This window comes from Leopardus geoffroyi, chromosome A1, assembly GCF_018350155.1.
Source record: "Leopardus geoffroyi isolate Oge1 chromosome A1, O.geoffroyi_Oge1_pat1.0, whole genome shotgun sequence".
NCBI classification, from domain to species: Eukaryota; Metazoa; Chordata; class Mammalia; order Carnivora; family Felidae; genus Leopardus; species Leopardus geoffroyi.
Genome location: NC_059326.1, coordinates 80,396,277 through 80,412,607, shown reverse-complemented (window position 1 = coordinate 80,412,607; position 16,331 = coordinate 80,396,277). Strand labels below are relative to the sequence as shown.

Here is a 16,331-nt window from a genome sequence, read left to right as displayed (position 1 = left end):
AGTAAGAAGTTGCTGCGGCCGAGATCAAAGAGGTTTTTGCTGCTTTCTCCTCGAGGATTTTGATGGCTTCCTGTCTTACATTGAGATCTTTCATCCATTTTCAGTTTATTTTTGTGTCTGGTGTAAGAAAGTGGTCTAGGCTCATTTTTCTGCATGTCGCTGTCCAGTTTTCCCAGCACCACTTGCTGAAGAGACTGTCTTTATTTCATTGGATATTCTCTCCTGCTTTGTCAAAAATCAGTTGGCCATTGTCTGTGGGTCCATTTCTGGGTTCTCTATTCTGTTCCATTGATCTGACTGTCTGTTCTTGTGCCAGTACCATACTGTCTTGATGATTACAGCTTTGTAATACAGCTTGAAGTCCACAAAAGGGTTTCTTGACTCGCACAATTCACCATTCCAGGGATTCAAATGATGCCACCAGGGACTACACTTATCTCCGTTTTCCAGGCAGACTTTCTCCACGTGGTGGGCAAGGCAACCCCAAGAAGCCTCAGATCCAAATCTCACACCTTAGCGGTTCCAACAAAAGAGGAAAGTCACTGTGCTGGTAACCAGAAAAAGTTCCGGGAAACATACATAGCCGTGGGCTTGGGGTGCCTGCCTGCCCCCACACTCCCGCTGGGCCAGCAGTGGGCACTGTAAGCAGCCGGGCCTTGGTGGCCTTGGTGGCCTTGGTGGTCTCTTCAGCAGCTGCCTCCTATTCTTACTCTGATTTGCTTTGGGAAATCTCCTTTCTTGTGGTTGCTCTTGGGTACGTATTTCAAACATTTTCCCTCCCGCATGTGAAATATATCCAGTCTTTTTACTGTTTGAGGCTTGGTCCATCGTATTGATGAGGAGTCTTTCGTGGCTTCCATAGATTGAGACACCAATTCTCTCAATGTTATGTGTTTGATTTTATTGTCTTCTTTATTGGGGGTGATCTTCTGCTTCTCTGCACTTCAGGAATATTGGCCTGGCACCCTCAGCTGTCAAGATCCCAAGCTGCCCTATTGTCAAGGGGGACAGAATGGTTCAGGTGACAGAACAGTCTTGTCACACGCACACCATGGTGTCACCACTTCCCTATGAAGCCAGAGATGTCATTTGTTGCCTTCTTCCCTATGCCAGATACTAAAAAAATATAAATAAAATTGTTCTAAGACTCTTACTGTGAAGTAGCCTTATAGGAGCAAAAGAAGAAATAAAATTAGCATATCCGTCCGTGTATTTTGTTTCCGCAAGACATTGGCCCCGGTTATAACAGTAATCCTGCCACAGTAAGTTTTTGCCAGTATGAACCAATTTGCTCCCCTGTGGTCTGTTCAGCTGTTTTGTATTTTTCAAAAAGTAGGTTGTACTGGTACAAACTCAGTGGCAGGAATTGCAGCCTCTAAGATTTGCTCCACACCGGCAGGTCCTGTCAGAGGTTTGTAAGTGTGAATGATGTGCTTACTGGACACTGAATGTTCAGATAACTTTTAAATACAGAGTAACATGAATAAACCCACAAACTGTTTTCAGAATTGTCCTCACATTCTGTTCTCACCCTTCCCTTCTGCTGCTCAGTTGGGTCTCCCCTTTTGTTAATGTTCTTGAGTCCAGGAATAAGGTTTCAAAATTTGCAAAGTGAAATGCTCCTTATTAGCCTTTGACACCGAATGATGAGCCGTGAAAGGTTCCAGGAAAGTCCATCCTTATGGGTCACTGCCTTCAACTACCTGATGTTTTCTGGCAGATCTTTGTGCCCTGAGAGTATTTCACTGTTGGCCAAGTTTTAATCATGTTTAGGGAGCAGATCAATGATGCAAAGTGTCACAAATATTTTGAAAATCATGTGTATTGACCACAGAATAATTACAGTCCTCACCACCTAATTTTTACTTACCTTGAAATATAAAAGTTAAGGCGCCTGGGTGGCTCAGTCAGTTAAGCGTCCAACTTCAGCTTAGGTCATGATCTCATGGTCTGTGGTTTCAAGCCTCGCGTCGGGCTCTGTGCTGTCAGTTCAGAGCCTGGAGGCTTCTTTGGATTCTGTGTCTCCCTCTCTCTCTGCCCCTCCCCTGCTCACTCTCTGTCTCTCAAAATATGAATAAATGTTAAAAAATTTTTAAAAAGTAAAGTGTGCAAACATGTTTAAAAAAAAAGAAAGAAATATAAAAGTTAATTTCCATTCCCTGAGCATATCCCAAGTAATGTGGAAAGAATGAAGCCAAATCCAGCCTGGTTGCCATGGTGGCAGTGTAATTACCCGTTTTAAACACAGCATCTATCAGGGCAAGAAGGATTTTAAAAATGGAAAAGTTTACTCCAAACACAGTACCTGACTGTCCAAGCCAGACTCGTGGCTCAGCATCTAGCAAGCCATCTGCCCTTGGCCATAGTTGGGGCCACATGTGTCTTCTCCACCTGTGCAGAGCTGTTCCTCAGGTCACATCTGTGAAGATCTCATCACCACCTGTCCCCAGCGCCACTCTGCTTCCTGGATTTTCTGAAAGGTTTCTCTTCCATCTCTGCTTAAGGCCTAGTCAGTCCGTTACCGTTAGTTGCAGCCAAAAGATGCTTAAATACAACAGTAGAGAAAACAAATAACTATCAAGCAATCTCTCACGCAGAAATAAATTTGGGGGACAGCAAACCATTTCAAGCATCTTTGTAAGTGGATAAATTGTTAATAAACCCTACAAACAATTATTTACATCTGTTCTTTCGAAACTTCATAGTACAAAATATCAAATGCATTGGGTGACCAAAATCTAACCAAATTCCATTTCTCAAATATTAATCATTTAGAAATACTGCATTTCTAACGGCCTATACATCTATCCTAAAAACACTTCCTTTACCCAAGTTTGAAATTCTGTCCTAGGTGTGATCATAGAACATTTAGAAGTTAGAAAAGAAAATGTCACAGAAAGAAAAGAAAATGTCTTGTTTTTCTGTCAATTCACGGATCGATTATATACTTAACACACATCTACTGAAGGCCTCTGCTCTCCACAGACAGCACCTCCCCCCACGCCTGCAGGAGGGAGGCCAGGCCCAGGCTCAGACAGCAGCGTGGGCACTGGCCTTGGTGACCAGACCACCCAGGTCTGGCTCAGAAGCCTTACCACTGACTTGAGCGACTTCATCGTTCTGGGCCTCAGTCTCCTCACCTACACACGGAAGCGACTGAGCTAATTTTGGGTCTACTCGGATTCAATCAAGAGGGGAGTCAACAGGACGATTACCGTGTCTCTCCACCCCTGGGTTCTACACAGAGAATCAGGGTCGTTTCTGGAAAAGCAGCTGCAGCGCCCCCCCCCGCCCCCCGACAAAAGGACGGAAGACAAAGCCGCCACTGTATTTTACAGCTGGACTTGATGTTTCTCTCCAGCTGTAAGCAATCTCAATTCCATTTTTTGTTTAATGTTTACTTATTTTTGAGAGAGAGAGAGAGAGAGAGACAGAGCATGAGTGGGGGAGGGGCAGAGAGAGGGAGACACAGAATCTGAAGCAGGCTCCAGGCTCCGAGCTGTCAGCACAGAGCCTGACGCGGGGCTCGAACCCACGAACCATGAGATCACGACCTGAGCCAAAGTCAGACGCTTAACCGACTGAGCCACCCAGGTGCCCCTCAACTCCATTTTCTAGAACACATCTGTTAACTGGAATGATCAACAATGGACCAGAATTGTGTAGGATTCAGCATCCTTAGAGTGGTTCCGCACATTAGCTGGGCTCATCCCCGGACTGCGGGACACGCATGGTCACGGAGTTGTCTAGGAGGACGCTGGGCAAGAAAACTGACCTCCCCAAGGTAGGCTGTACTGGTCCGCCAGTCCCGATTCAGACCTTCTGACTTCACATATCATTCTGTACCTGGTAAACTGCATAAAGTCTTAGGGGTGAAATGCAATCCTAAAACTGACTACGAGGCGAGGCAGGAAGCATGCGAGAACAAGGTGCAGGTGCACCTGGAGGGAAAGCCTGTGTGTGCTGCGCTCGGCAGCATCGGTCTTTCCTTCCCGTAAGAAGCCCAGCCACGAAGACCCCAGGCTGACCACCCTGATGTCCTATTCCGGCTCTACTCCTGGACCACGTGAGTTTCTTGGGTCTTCTTGTTTTTGTGGTCATAAACCGAGGGTAATTCCCTACCACACCAGGAAGCGAGGACAGAGACGAGACCACTGTAGACACCTGGTTCCACTCCTGACGTCAGTTACTTTGGGCCAACGGTGCCATGGCCTGCCACCTGGCGCATCTCCTGTGCAGGATGGTGGCTAAGAGGATACAGGCTTTGCAGCCACATGTGGGCCCCCCGCCAGGTCGTGGCATCCTCTCCAGGAACACTAACGTCTTCCCAGGCAGGGCTGTTGGGAAGATTTAACATACAGTATACACAGTGCCTGCACACGCAGACGATACATGGCGGCTGTTACTTTTATATGTTGGCTGAATAATTTAAGGTTGACTCAAACCTGACATTTTCTTGTTTAGTAAGAAAACTCTGGTTTAAAATGAAGCACCGAACGGCACAAATCAAGACTTAGCCAGTTACTGTTTGCGGGGACTTCTTTTTAAGTAAGGATTTCTGTTTTGTTTATTCATTACAAGTGGGGGGTAGGGGCAGACACAGTGATTTCCAAGCAGGCTCTATGCTGTCAGCAGAGCCTGACATGGGGCTCGAGCTCACGACCTGAGCTGAGATCAAGAGTTGGACACCTAACCAACCGAGCCACCCAGTTGCCCTTCTAAGTAGGGATTTTAAGTTGAGAAAGCATCGACCCCATCTTTATGAACAAAATCAGGTAATACAAAGTATTTGAGGCAAGAGAAGTGACCTAATGCTTTCCTTCATTCCAGTTAAAACCATGTATTTGTTGTCCTTTTTTGGTGGGTTGGGGGAGCGGGACACAGCACACTAGTGTTTGGTCTGTGAGGGAAACAAAGCCCCCACAAAACCCTAAAGAGGCCCTTTTGGTACGTGACGGACCTCTCTCCTGCTGTTCCCACCCCGAGCCCTCCACACGCTTGTAGACGGAGAGTAAGGAGAACACGAGTTCCTCAACAGCAGTAAATGATGACTAGCCAGTTCTCCAGATTAAACGAACCCAGAAGTCTACCTGCCAAATTGCTTAAAAGCACCTGGGTGGGCCCCAGGACTAAAGAGCTCAAGCTGAAACAGCGGGAGACCGACAGCCACAAGACCTCGTTCCGTAAATGTAGTGATCGCAACCAATCAGCAATTCCTTTAGACAGTGCAGAAAGGCTGGTCATCTGCAAAAAAAACACATCATGTCTTTATTTTTTTTTAAACTTTTTAACATTTATTTATTTTTGAGACAGAGAGAGACAGAGCATGAACAGGGGAGGGGCAGAGAGAGAGGGAGACACAGAATCTGAAACAGGCTCCAGGCTCTGAGCTGTCAGCACAGAGACCGACGCGGGGCCCGAACTCACAGACCGCGAGATCATGACCTGAGCCGAAGTCGGCCGCTTAACCGACTGAGCCACCCAGGTGCCCCTCACATCATGTCTTTAAATAGTGCATGAACAAAATGTTTGTAACTCTGCCTAACGAGGTTTAATACCTTAATACATTCTGGAACACTATGAACATGAGATACAAAAGGATATTACGAGTAAACATCTGTTCTTTCCAAAGTAGGTAGATAGTAAGGCCATGCCTTTTACGTTGGTACATGCGTTATTACGTCAGCACTTGCGGCCTCTTACAGCCTTGAGTACAGAGACCAGCACACCCCAGTGTTGTTTCCGTGGGTGGCCTGTGGGTCCTGCCACTGCGGTGTTCCTTCTCAGGACAGGGACGCAGGCTCCTGTGCCCCAAGAAAGCCATGCCACGGCTGTCAGTACACACCGGTTACCTGGATGAACCAAGATCCTCAGTCCAGGTTAAAATGAAGCATTCAATCGGGGCACCTCGGGGCTCGGTCGGTTGAGCGTCTGACTCAGTTTCGGCTCAGGTCATGGTCTCATGGCTTTATGGGTTTAAGCCCCACATTGGGCTCTGTGCTGATGGTGTGGAGCCTGCTTGGGACTCTCTCTCCCTCTCTCTCTCAGAATGAATAAACTTAAAAAAAAAAAAGACTTGTTTAAAAGTAAATAAATAAAAAGAGGTATTCATTCTACTGCAAAGTTTAGACTGTTTATGTGAAGCGTAGTAACTCAGTTATTAAATACAAACAATGGATGGCTGCCAGAGCAGTCATGGGCAAAACGGGTGAGGGGGTCAAAAGATACAAACTTCCAATTGTAAAATATGCCAGGGATAGGAGTACAGCAGGATGACCACAGTTAATAATACTGTATTGCACATTTGAAAGTTGCTAAGAGAGCGAATCTTTAAAAAGTCCTTATCAACAAGTTTAAACAAAAAGAGTGTAACTGTAGTGACAGGTTAACTAGGCTTACTGTGCCGACTTCATAATACATAGAAACATCGAGTTATCGTGTACCTCTGAAACTAAAACGTTACAGGTCAGTTATACCTTAATTTAAAAACTCTTTTATAAACAAAGAAATCTTGGGGCGCCTGGGTGGCGCAGTCGGTTAGGCGTCCGACTTCGGCCAGGTCACGATCTCGCGGTCCGTGAGTTCGAGCCCCGCATCGGGCTCTGGGCTGATGGCTCAGAGCCTGGAGCCTGTTTCCGATTCTGTGTCTCCCTCTCTCTCTGCCCCTCCCCCGTTCATGCTCTGTCTCTCTGTCCCAAAAATAAATAAACGTTGAAAAAAAAAATTAAAAAAAAAAAAAAAAAAAGAAATCTAAGCAGCCGTTCCACATTAGCTAGCCTGGCATTCATCTATTTTCACAGACTCTGGCCCCCTTGCAGTGTTTCCCAGGGCCACCTGCATCTTTCTACTGTATCTAATCATGACCTAAAGCCTAAAGCTTGACGTGCTGAGTACTCATGTGTGATTTTACTGTTCACTGGAAATAATAAAAGGGATTTAAAGATCACGAAGTCAACAAAATCTTCCTAGACCATCAAATCCAACAGAATCTGCTTCTGTAACATTCCATATTTTTAGAAAAAAACGCCTAGGCTTTTGTCCTTATGGGAAATTTCATCAAAGGTAGGGGAAAAATACCCAGCATTTGTCTTATCCACTTACCCTGATTTATTTCTCAGAGGCACCTTTTATGAAATAGGGGTTTTATAAGTGACCCGTGGATGGAGTTAAGCTGTTTATTCAAGATCAAACCCCTAAGGGACAAAGATGGGTTTAAACCCAGCAAAGTTTAGCCTCTGTGTCTGTGTCTCTACCACCGCCTTTTACATACACCAGAACTGTATAAATATGAAGAAATCCAGTATTAGCAACTGTGTTCTATTCAATCTTAACTCCCATAATTTCATTTTCAGTGTTAGCTCTAATTAGTAGAAAAAGCAAATGGAATTTTCTAGAAGGAAAGATCCTTTTGAAGTACTTTTATTGCCAGTGGACTGCCAATCAAATATCTTAGCTTTTTATTATTTGTCTAGGTTAATCTTAACACTCAAGAAGATTCTTAAGGGGCACCTGGGTGGCTCAATCGAGCACCCGACTTCGGCTCAGGTCACAATCTTGCGGTCCGTGGGTTTGAGCCTCATGATGGGCTCTGTGCTGACAGCCTGTCAGTGCAGAGCCTGCTTCAGATCCTCTGTCCCCCTCTTTCTGCCCCTCCCCCACTCACACTCTCCCCCAAAATAAGTAAATGTTAAAAAAAAAAATTTCTTAAATGTTTTTGAAGTTTTGCCTTCTTGTAGATCCTGACATGCAAAAAGGTCACATTTGAAGGTATAATCAACTGCAATTCGCATTTCTTCACCAGACAGTTCTCTATAACAGGGATTCACTGTAAAACACTGAGGGATTTCCATCTGGCACAGATAATGTTCTCGGTGTTCATCAAATGAAGTACACACTCAGAAAACCTAGTGTTTACCCAGAGCCCTGTGTGCTCCAGCGGCCACTCAGTTCTTCCTTGTGACGGCTTCATAAGCGGCTACAAGGCAGACTATACGAAAGAAACAAATTCTCTTCTCCACTTACCGCTTAGAAATGTGAACCATATTATCCCCTATAAATGAAGTTGGTCTACATCCGAAATCAGCAAACCTCTTGAGCGCAGGGCCAGAAAATAAGTAATATCAGCTTCGTGGGCCATTTGGTCTCCGTTGCAAACAACTCTGCCATCGTACAAAAGCAGCCACAGACGATGCTTAAGCGGATGAGAATGGCTGTGTGCCAATAAAACTTTATTTATGGACACTAAAATCTGAATTTTATAATTTTCGTGTATCATAAAACAGGATTTTTTTTTTAACCATTTAACAATATAAAGCTCATTCTTGGCTCACGGGCCCTACAAAAACAGGTGGCAAACTGGATTTGGCTTATGGGCAGTATTTCCCACCCCCTGGTCTACATATATATTCTGCTTTGACATTTATTTGCTGGCAATTAGATAACTTCTACTTCGTTATTAAGAACGACAAAAGAACTTGCTTAAGGCTTTGTCTAAACTGCTGGTATACAAATTTGTAAAACAAAAGTTTAAAGATTACTTCCATCCAAATTAAATATCCTGCTAGAGGAGCAAAGAGACCAAATTTATCTCTCGACCTCACGTCTGCACAGCTCTCGTGCACACACAGGAAACACACCTTAGTCCTACAGTGGCATTCGATGACCGTGGGACAAGCGCAGGGTCGCTTGGAAATGCACATTTACGTGCCTTATGTAAATGAGTATGGCCACACTGGGGTGTGTGATGGCACAGAGTGATTTGAAGTTCCATGACCAAGCCACTTCCATGCGGTTTCATAAAAAATACGTCCAATCACTTAAAAAATGGCCACTTGGGGAACAAGCCAGTATATAAGATGTTTGCCATGTAAAACTTAAACCATTTCCTTTTCTACAAAATAATCTTCAAATTTTAAACCTTTATATTGAATTGTTAGATGGACAGACATTATTAGAGCAAGAAACAGATTTGCTACAGGCTATGTTTGTAGCAATTCGGCTAATTTTTTTCAACATACTCATGAAGTGATGACATTATTGTTATTGAAATAGCAGCTACGTGAAATCTTTCCACATTTACTGCGTTAGGTTGCTTCCAGGCCACCCCCAGCCCAGCCAACCAAAAACAAAAAACAAATCAGTCTGAGATTCACTTGAGTGTTTAATTCAAACCTATATTTGGAGTTTCTAAAATGTTGATCCACAGACCACTCTCTGGTTACATGTGTGTAGCAATGAAAAGAAAACAAAAGGCAGAGAATCCCGGCCATCCCGACAAAAGGAACAGCTCCTTTCCCAACATCCTTTAAAAATACACATGGGACCGTCTGGCACGTCAGCGCGGGCAGTGGTGGAACACACGGGCTCGTGGTGCTCTCCTCCCTGCGGGCCCAGCTCCGCCAACTACCTGTTGTAAGCCCGCTCCTTTTTGGATTTCTCCAGGGCCTTGTCCATGGTTTTCTCATTCTCCCCTCGACACTTGGGACAGTACCACTTGCCCTTTGGTTTATGATTCAGCCCCACGCAGGAGAAGTGGAACCACTCGATGGGGCACTCGTCATTGTCGCAGCCGATCATTTCTCCATAGGAGACCTGATTGCACAGACAGTACGTGGGCTCGTTCGGGTCGATAGGAAGGTCTGCAGGGGACGCCTCCCTCTCGGCTTTGGCCTTGGAGCGCTTCTTCTTCTTGGAGGCTTTCGCCTTCTTCTCCTTGGGCGTTCCCGAGGTGACATCATCGTGGTCGTGATGATTGGCCGCGTTCTCCCGGTTCTCGTTGTTGCGCTGTCGCCGGGACCTCTTGCTGTTGGTCTTTTCCGCCTGCGTGACCGTCTCGCTCTTGGACTTATCCTGGCCGGCTTTGCCGCTGTGGCCAGTGGTGTCATTGACCTCCTGGTGGGCCTCAAAGAGCTCCACGTGACTGTCCACCTGCCTGGTCCGGTTCTCCACCAGCTCCACCATCTGACTCACGATCTGGATCTTCTCGTCCCCCAGCTCCTGGCTCCGAATCAGGGCTCTCTGAATGCAATGTAACACTCTCCTCTTCTGGACACCGTCTGTCTCACGTTTAAATTTCTCATAGTACTCATCCAGCTCCTTTAGGATTTCTGCAGAGGGAAAAAGAAGCATTACAACCATGCCACAAACACTGCTGAACCTTTTATTTGATTCTCCAGTCTAGGAGAAAGCAATGGCGAAGCACAGAAACGATGGCTTCAAGATTTCCTAGGATGAAAATCCTGCAACCTACAGGCCTTTCGAGGGGGCACCGTTTTTCTCTATTGAAAAAAATCCCTGGAACTAAATACAGATGCCAACACCGTTCCGGTTCAGCGAGGTGCTGCTCAGAGCCCCCCAGGGGGCTCTGTGCATTCAGAAGCATAGGGAACGTTTCTCGGAATGGGCAATGACGAGGAAAAGTTTAAATTTAGGTGAAGTGCTGGCAACCAAACTTTTATTTTCTATAAAATTAATGATATATTAATTTTCCATTATTTTATTCAAATATTCTTCTAACTTAAAGGCCTGTATTTCCTTCATTTTAATGTACCAATGTCTAGAATACCCTATTAGAGAATGTATATAAACACTACCCAGTGACCCAGAGCCTCAGTTTATCAGTCACATCTTTCTCCTCCTACCACGTTATTCCTCCGTATTTACTGAAAACAAGAATGGTTTGTCACAATAAAGCCCAACAACCTAGCTTTGCTCTGAAACAAGGGTGTCACATTTTGCTTTCGCATTTACTGCTTAAGACAATACACGTTCATATCTATAAAAACAGATTTTAAAACATTACCAAAAACAAAAACCCTCAGTACTATATTTAAACCTTGTACAGGGGATGCCTGGCTGGCTCATTCTGTAGAGCATGCGACTCTTGATTTTAGGGTTGCGAGTTCAAGCCCCACATTGGGTATAGAGATTACTTAAAAATAAAATCTTACAAAACAAAAAAAACAAAAAGCCCCAAAAACTCTATACAGACACTATACGATTGGAAAATGTAACTTGGGAAAATTAGGAAATTTCCCAAGAAATAAAAGTTGTTAAATTATCTTGATCGAAATAAAGTAAATATTCTTGCCAAAAGCTATTGAAATACAAATAGAAATTCCCAGTTATTTTCCCCAAACAGTAACAAATCTAAATAGAATCAGGGGCACGTGGCTTAGTCGGAAGAGCACACAAATCTTGATCTCTCAGGGTTGTGAGTTCCAGCCCCATGATGGGTGTAGAGATTATTAAATATAAATAAATAGTATCAGATTTTTTTTCCCTGAAACCCTCTGTAGTCTCTTAAAATAATGCAATTCTACTCTCCAAACAGGAAGTACGTGTATGTATGGGGCCGATGGTGAGGGGGGTGGGGGAGCAGTCGGTGATGTATAAAATGTAACCTGCACGGGTTCCAGATCTTATCTTCAAATAGTTATAAGGCATAAACCTAACACTGAAATAAACACAGGCACTTAGGCCAACCCTGAAGCTTACCTAAATGTAAGTATTCTGGGGTGCCTGGGTGGCTCATTCCATTAAGTATTGAACTCTGGATTTCAGCTCAGGTCATGATCTCAAGGTTCATGAGTTCAAGCTCTACATCAGGCTCTGCGCTGACACTGACAGTGTGGAGTCTGCTTAGGATTCTCTCTCCCCCATGTTCTCTTTCTCTCTCTCAAAAATAAAGAAAACAAAAAAGAGAGCTCTGAAGATACTTCCTAATTGAACAACGTAGACTATCTGCCACCAGAAAGGAGGAATGCCACAGTCTCATAGCGTCTTAGAGTAATTCTGAAAATAGGCTCAAGGTATCTAAGTTCTATTTCATAGATATTAAAATATGAGTTTCTGCAACGTATTTTTAAATTGATTGCACATTACAAAACTATTATCTGGTTTAATCAAGTAACCTTTTTTTTTTTTTTTTTTTTTTTTTAAGTTTATTTTGAGAGAGAGCAAGCGGGGGAGTCAGGGAGAGAATCCCAAGGACAGTCAGCACTGTCAGCGCAGAACCGTACACAGGGCTTGAACTCACCAACCTTCAGATGAACCTGAGCCACCCATTCAGAGTTAGATGCTTAACCAACCAACCAAGCCACTCAGGTACCCCTCAAGTAACCAAATTTCTAACGACAATGTTACTCTTTGATAGAAGAGAGAACGATTTTATCTTATTGCTAATATTAAATTCAGTAAGGTATGGCTTCTTTTATATCACAAGCAAACTTATATCCATGTGAGGCCTCAGTCTTGGGAAAGAAACAAAAATGACATCACAAAATTACCAAGAAGTAATTCTGTTCCCTACACAATGGATTAATTTCTGAGACTCTCCAAGCACACCGTTCCATCGGCAAAGCCAGTTAAGTACACACTGTAACAAGACCACCACCAGTTCTAACTGCGCGGGCGCCCTGCCAGGACACTTTGAGGAGCTTCTTCAGTTCCACCAGCTCAAACTGCTGCTGACCTTCCTTCTGAAACGCTCCACACCAACATCACTGTAGGCAAGCAATGGTACCACGGAAAGAATTTAAGGATTAAGTGAGACTGTAGCAAAATTTAATGTGATCTGGCCAATGTATAAAAGGCTGCACTGGTGTTCTTTATGAAGCTGACTTCCATTGCGAGGTGGGTATTTTTAAAATACTTGAAACATAACGCAAAAATAAGTTTGAATTCAATAATCCAAGCATAACCTCAAATAACATTTAAAATTGGTAAACTAATTATAATCCATCTTTATGAAGTAATCTCCAGTTGATGCGTACTAAGCAAGTCTGACCCGCAACACAGGCCCTTCGAACGAAAAGCCCGAGTGTTCCCACGTACGGTGCACACCCCCACATGCACAGCGGAGCCCCCAGGCGAGGGGTGACCATTACCGGCAGCTCACTCGGCGGCACCGGCTGCCCGCGGGCACGCCGTCTTCCCCGCAGGAGCAACCAGCCCCGCCGCGGGTGCAGGCTCCACTGGAGACACCTGGTCCCGAAGCAGCAACAAAGTAACTTCGAGGGGATGCTAGATGAATTCACAAACACTGTCATCTTGAAATTTCCTGTAGGCGCTAACGGACGGTGAGGGCGACAACGACTCCCTTTGACCTCTGCACCGAGTCGCCGTCCCGGCTCGCCCTGCGCCCGGCCCCTGTCTCCTCACGCTTCCCCCGCTCCGCGCGGACCTGGACCATCGGCGGGCCCGGGTAGGGAGGCGCGAGCTGCAACCTCTGCAGCCCCGGCACCGGGACGCCGCCATTGCTCCCCGGCCGGAAGTGGCCAGGCTCGAGCCCCTGAGGGACAGGGGCGGGGCCTGGCCCCCAGCCAATGAGGAGGCGGTCAGCGGGCGTCGCGCCCCGCCCCGAGAGCCACCGCCTGTGGGGATCGCCAGGCCGTAGGGCGGAGGCCGAGCGGGGCTCCAATCACAGCACAGGATCGACGAACACGGCCCACCCCAGCAGCGCCAATGGCCAATCCCAGGCCGGAGGCCGGGCGACCCGAAGACATTCAAATCAACTCGACCCCCCTCCTCCTCCCCGCCCCTCTGAAGAAAAAAGAAGGCAGCGGAAACAGAGACCCGTGCCAGTCACTGCGCAATGCCCACCCTCCTCCGGCGCAGCAACCAATAACTCAGCAGCGGATGGATAAGGACATTCCATGGGGGACGCCGAGACCAATCACAGGGAGGCCAAAGCGGGACGTTCGCAATATGCTAATAAGACCCCTATAAAAGTCGCTGCGAAGCAGAGACTCGGCTAGAGCGCGCAGGGGGCGCCATGCCCGCAGGGGTGCCCGTTGCGCTTCGGGGCGTGCGGCTGCTTCCCACCTCCCCCCCCACGCTTCCGTTTCCCTGCTGCGCAGCCCTGTAAACATTAGTAAACTCCGAGTGACGATCCGCGTCCCATACGCAGCCCCCACTGCCGTGCCTGACCTGGCAGGAAAGTTTCCCCAACAGCCAACAATTCCCAGCGGACACGAACCCTCCTCCTCTGTCCGGAACTCTGGGCAGCCGGGGCTGCAGAGAACGACCCACAGGTCCTCTCCCCTGCCATGTTCCTCTGCAAACAGACAATCTTTGCCCGCGCCCCCCGAGCACAGATGGGCGACTTCCTCGACCCATCCTCCCTTCCCTTCCCTCTCCTCCTCTCCCCTTCCCCACCGCACGCACAGAATAAAGCCCTAGCCCTCAGCGAACTACACCCGGACGCGCCGCCCCCTGCACGGCGGCCCTCACTCGGTGTCCAGCTCCACGGGAGGCCCGGGGGGCTGCGCGGGGGCGGAGGCGGCCGGGGCCACACCGCGCGGAGTGCCGACCCCGGACTTTATATAACACTCAGATTCGGGACTGGGTGGGGGTGGCTCCGGGGATGGCGAGCAGAGCAGGGGACCCGCCGCCCGCAGCGCCCTCCCAGCAGCCCTGCGCGCAGCCCCGTCGCTGCGCCCCTCAGCCCCAGCTACCGCGGCACATCCCTCCCTCGGCGCCCTAGCCTGCGCCCCCCTGCGCCCCCTCCCCCGCAGCACCCCGCCTCGTCACTTCACTACAAAGAGCGCTTTGCTCGCGCAGCCTGGCATTGAGACCTCTCGTTCCTCCTTCCTCCTCCGTGTCCGGGCTTCGCGCACAAGGACCTTGGCGAATCAAAGACGCTCCAGACCTTTTGTTCCTGCCCGGCCGGGGCCACCTCCGCGGGCCCGCGGCTCCTCCGGGCGGGGAACAGGATGGCCCGCGGCCCCGCGGCGCGCCGCGACCGGCGGGGATGGAGCGGCCGCCCCCGCCCATCCATCCCGCCGTACCTTGGTATTTCGCGTCGATCTCCCGCATCAGCGAGACGTTTCTCTGCAGGTCGAATGGCAGAGACTCGATGGAGTCCAGGTAGTCCTCCACATAGTTCACCAGGTGGATCTGCTCCCCGTTGGCAGGGCTCAACATGGTTCACCGAGGTCCCCGGCGACTCGGCGCAGCTTTCCGCTTCCTCCAGCCCCCGCCCCCTCGGAGCCCAGCGCTGCAAAATGCAAAGCTCCCGCCCGCCGGCGCCCCCCCTCCGGCCGGCCCCGCGCCGCTACATCTGCGAGCCGCGCCGCCTGGGCCCGGGGACCCGGCGCCTGGCGGGCCGGGCCGGCGCTCGGCGGCCTCGGGCGCGGGGCGGGCGCGGGCTGCGCGTGCGGGCGCGCACCCCGGCGCAAGGGCCGGGGCCGGGGCCGAGCGAGCGCGGGAAGGGGCGCGCGCCACCCGCCGCGCCGCACTTGTCCAACGTGGAGAACCCAAATACCAGTTTCAAACACTTGGGAAACATTCGGCCCCCCGCACCGCGCATGCGCCCCGCCCCCCACGGCCCCCTCCCCGCGGGCCCCGCCCCCGCCGCATCACGCCCCTCACCGGCCCGGCCGCGCGGGGGGTGTGGCTTTGTCTGTCACTTTGGCTGGGGAAGGGGTAGCGGGAACAGGGGCGGCGGGCGAAGCGCAAACTTTACTAGGAGTTCGCACTTGGAAGCAGAGTCTGTCGGGCGGCAGTGCACGCCCACCGGGGAACGTGGGGAGCAGCCGGCCTCGCCGAAGACCCGGTCGGAACCGACTTAGTCGTGGTACCAATGCCGCCGAGGCCATCGCTTGCCTGGGCTGCCACCTCCCTATCCACACCCAGCCCCTCACTCTCCAGGGCCCCGCCGCGCAGCCGGGCATAAGTAAGGCCCGAAACAGACTGGCAACGCCAAGACCCAATCCGCTCGCCGCCCTCCCTCGATAGCCCAATCAAACCGAAGGAGAGGCGGGACGAGTGAGAATAACCCCTCCCACGCTCTTACTACGAGAAACCCGCGTCCCGCGGGGGGCGGAGGGAGGGGGCGCGCCGTGCAGGGCGGAAGTGATGGCGCATGCGTACTTGCACGGCCAGGGAAGCCATCGGCCCGGGAGGGAGGAGACCTACCATTAGGCGGCCGGACCACCGCTCCCAGCAACCTCAGCGGCTCGCGCGCCTGCGCGGTCCTCACCGCCTTCCCTTTGTGTCGCCGGCTGGAGCGCAGTGCCGAGCGGCTTGGAGACAAAGGGGCCCAAGAGGGGAGTTGCATTCGTAGCCGGGCTCCCGCAGAGGGCGGGCGATCCCGACCCCATCCCGACTGTGCCCTGGGATCCGATCTTATTCGAAAGGCCACTCAGATCGGGGCGGGGCAGGCGTCCGGGACCCGCTCCCCTTGCCATCTCGGCCTCTCCCCTCCCCCCACGGCCTCTCTCCCCACCCTAAGCTCCCGGATTTGGGTTTTCTGAAAAGCCCCGCGCAGACGATCCCGTTGCCTAGGCGACGGGACAGCGCGCAGGCCCGCCGCTTCCGGCAGAGGCCCC

The 16,331-nt window shown here is 49.6% G+C and overlaps 1 protein-coding gene and 1 pseudogene across 2 annotated transcripts; both read right to left on the bottom strand.

Annotated features, from left to right (window-relative positions):
- Window positions 1–9,152: 9,152 nt before the first annotated feature.
- On the bottom strand, window positions 9,153–16,100 carry LOC123599800 (inhibitor of growth protein 1). 2 transcript variants are annotated; one of them, XM_045482115.1, is made up of 2 exons: window positions 15,919–16,100; window positions 9,153–10,106 (listed from the first exon to the last, which is right to left on the bottom strand). In XM_045482115.1, exons 1-2 carry the CDS (start codon window positions 16,058–16,060, stop codon window positions 9,403–9,405), a joined length of 846 nt encoding a protein of 281 aa, XP_045338071.1. In that variant the 5' UTR covers window positions 16,061–16,100; the 3' UTR covers window positions 9,153–9,402. The 2 variants fall into 2 exon arrangements, with proteins under 2 accessions (XP_045338071.1, XP_045338082.1); XM_045482126.1 differs by lacking the exon at window positions 15,919–16,100 and adding an exon at window positions 14,790–15,256.
- LOC123599801 lies at window positions 12,888–14,774 on the bottom strand (annotated as a pseudogene).
- Window positions 16,101–16,331: the final 231 nt, after the last annotated feature.

Coding starts and splice junctions, on each gene's coding strand:
- LOC123599800 (XM_045482115.1), bottom strand. CDS start 16,060: ATGCAACTCCCCTCTTGGGCCCCTTTGTCTCCAAGCCGCTCGGCACTG. Junction 10,107..15,918: donor GGTGGTCCGGCCGCCTAATG/GTAGGTCTCCTC, acceptor TTCCCTCTGCAG/AAATCCTAAAGGAGCTGGAT.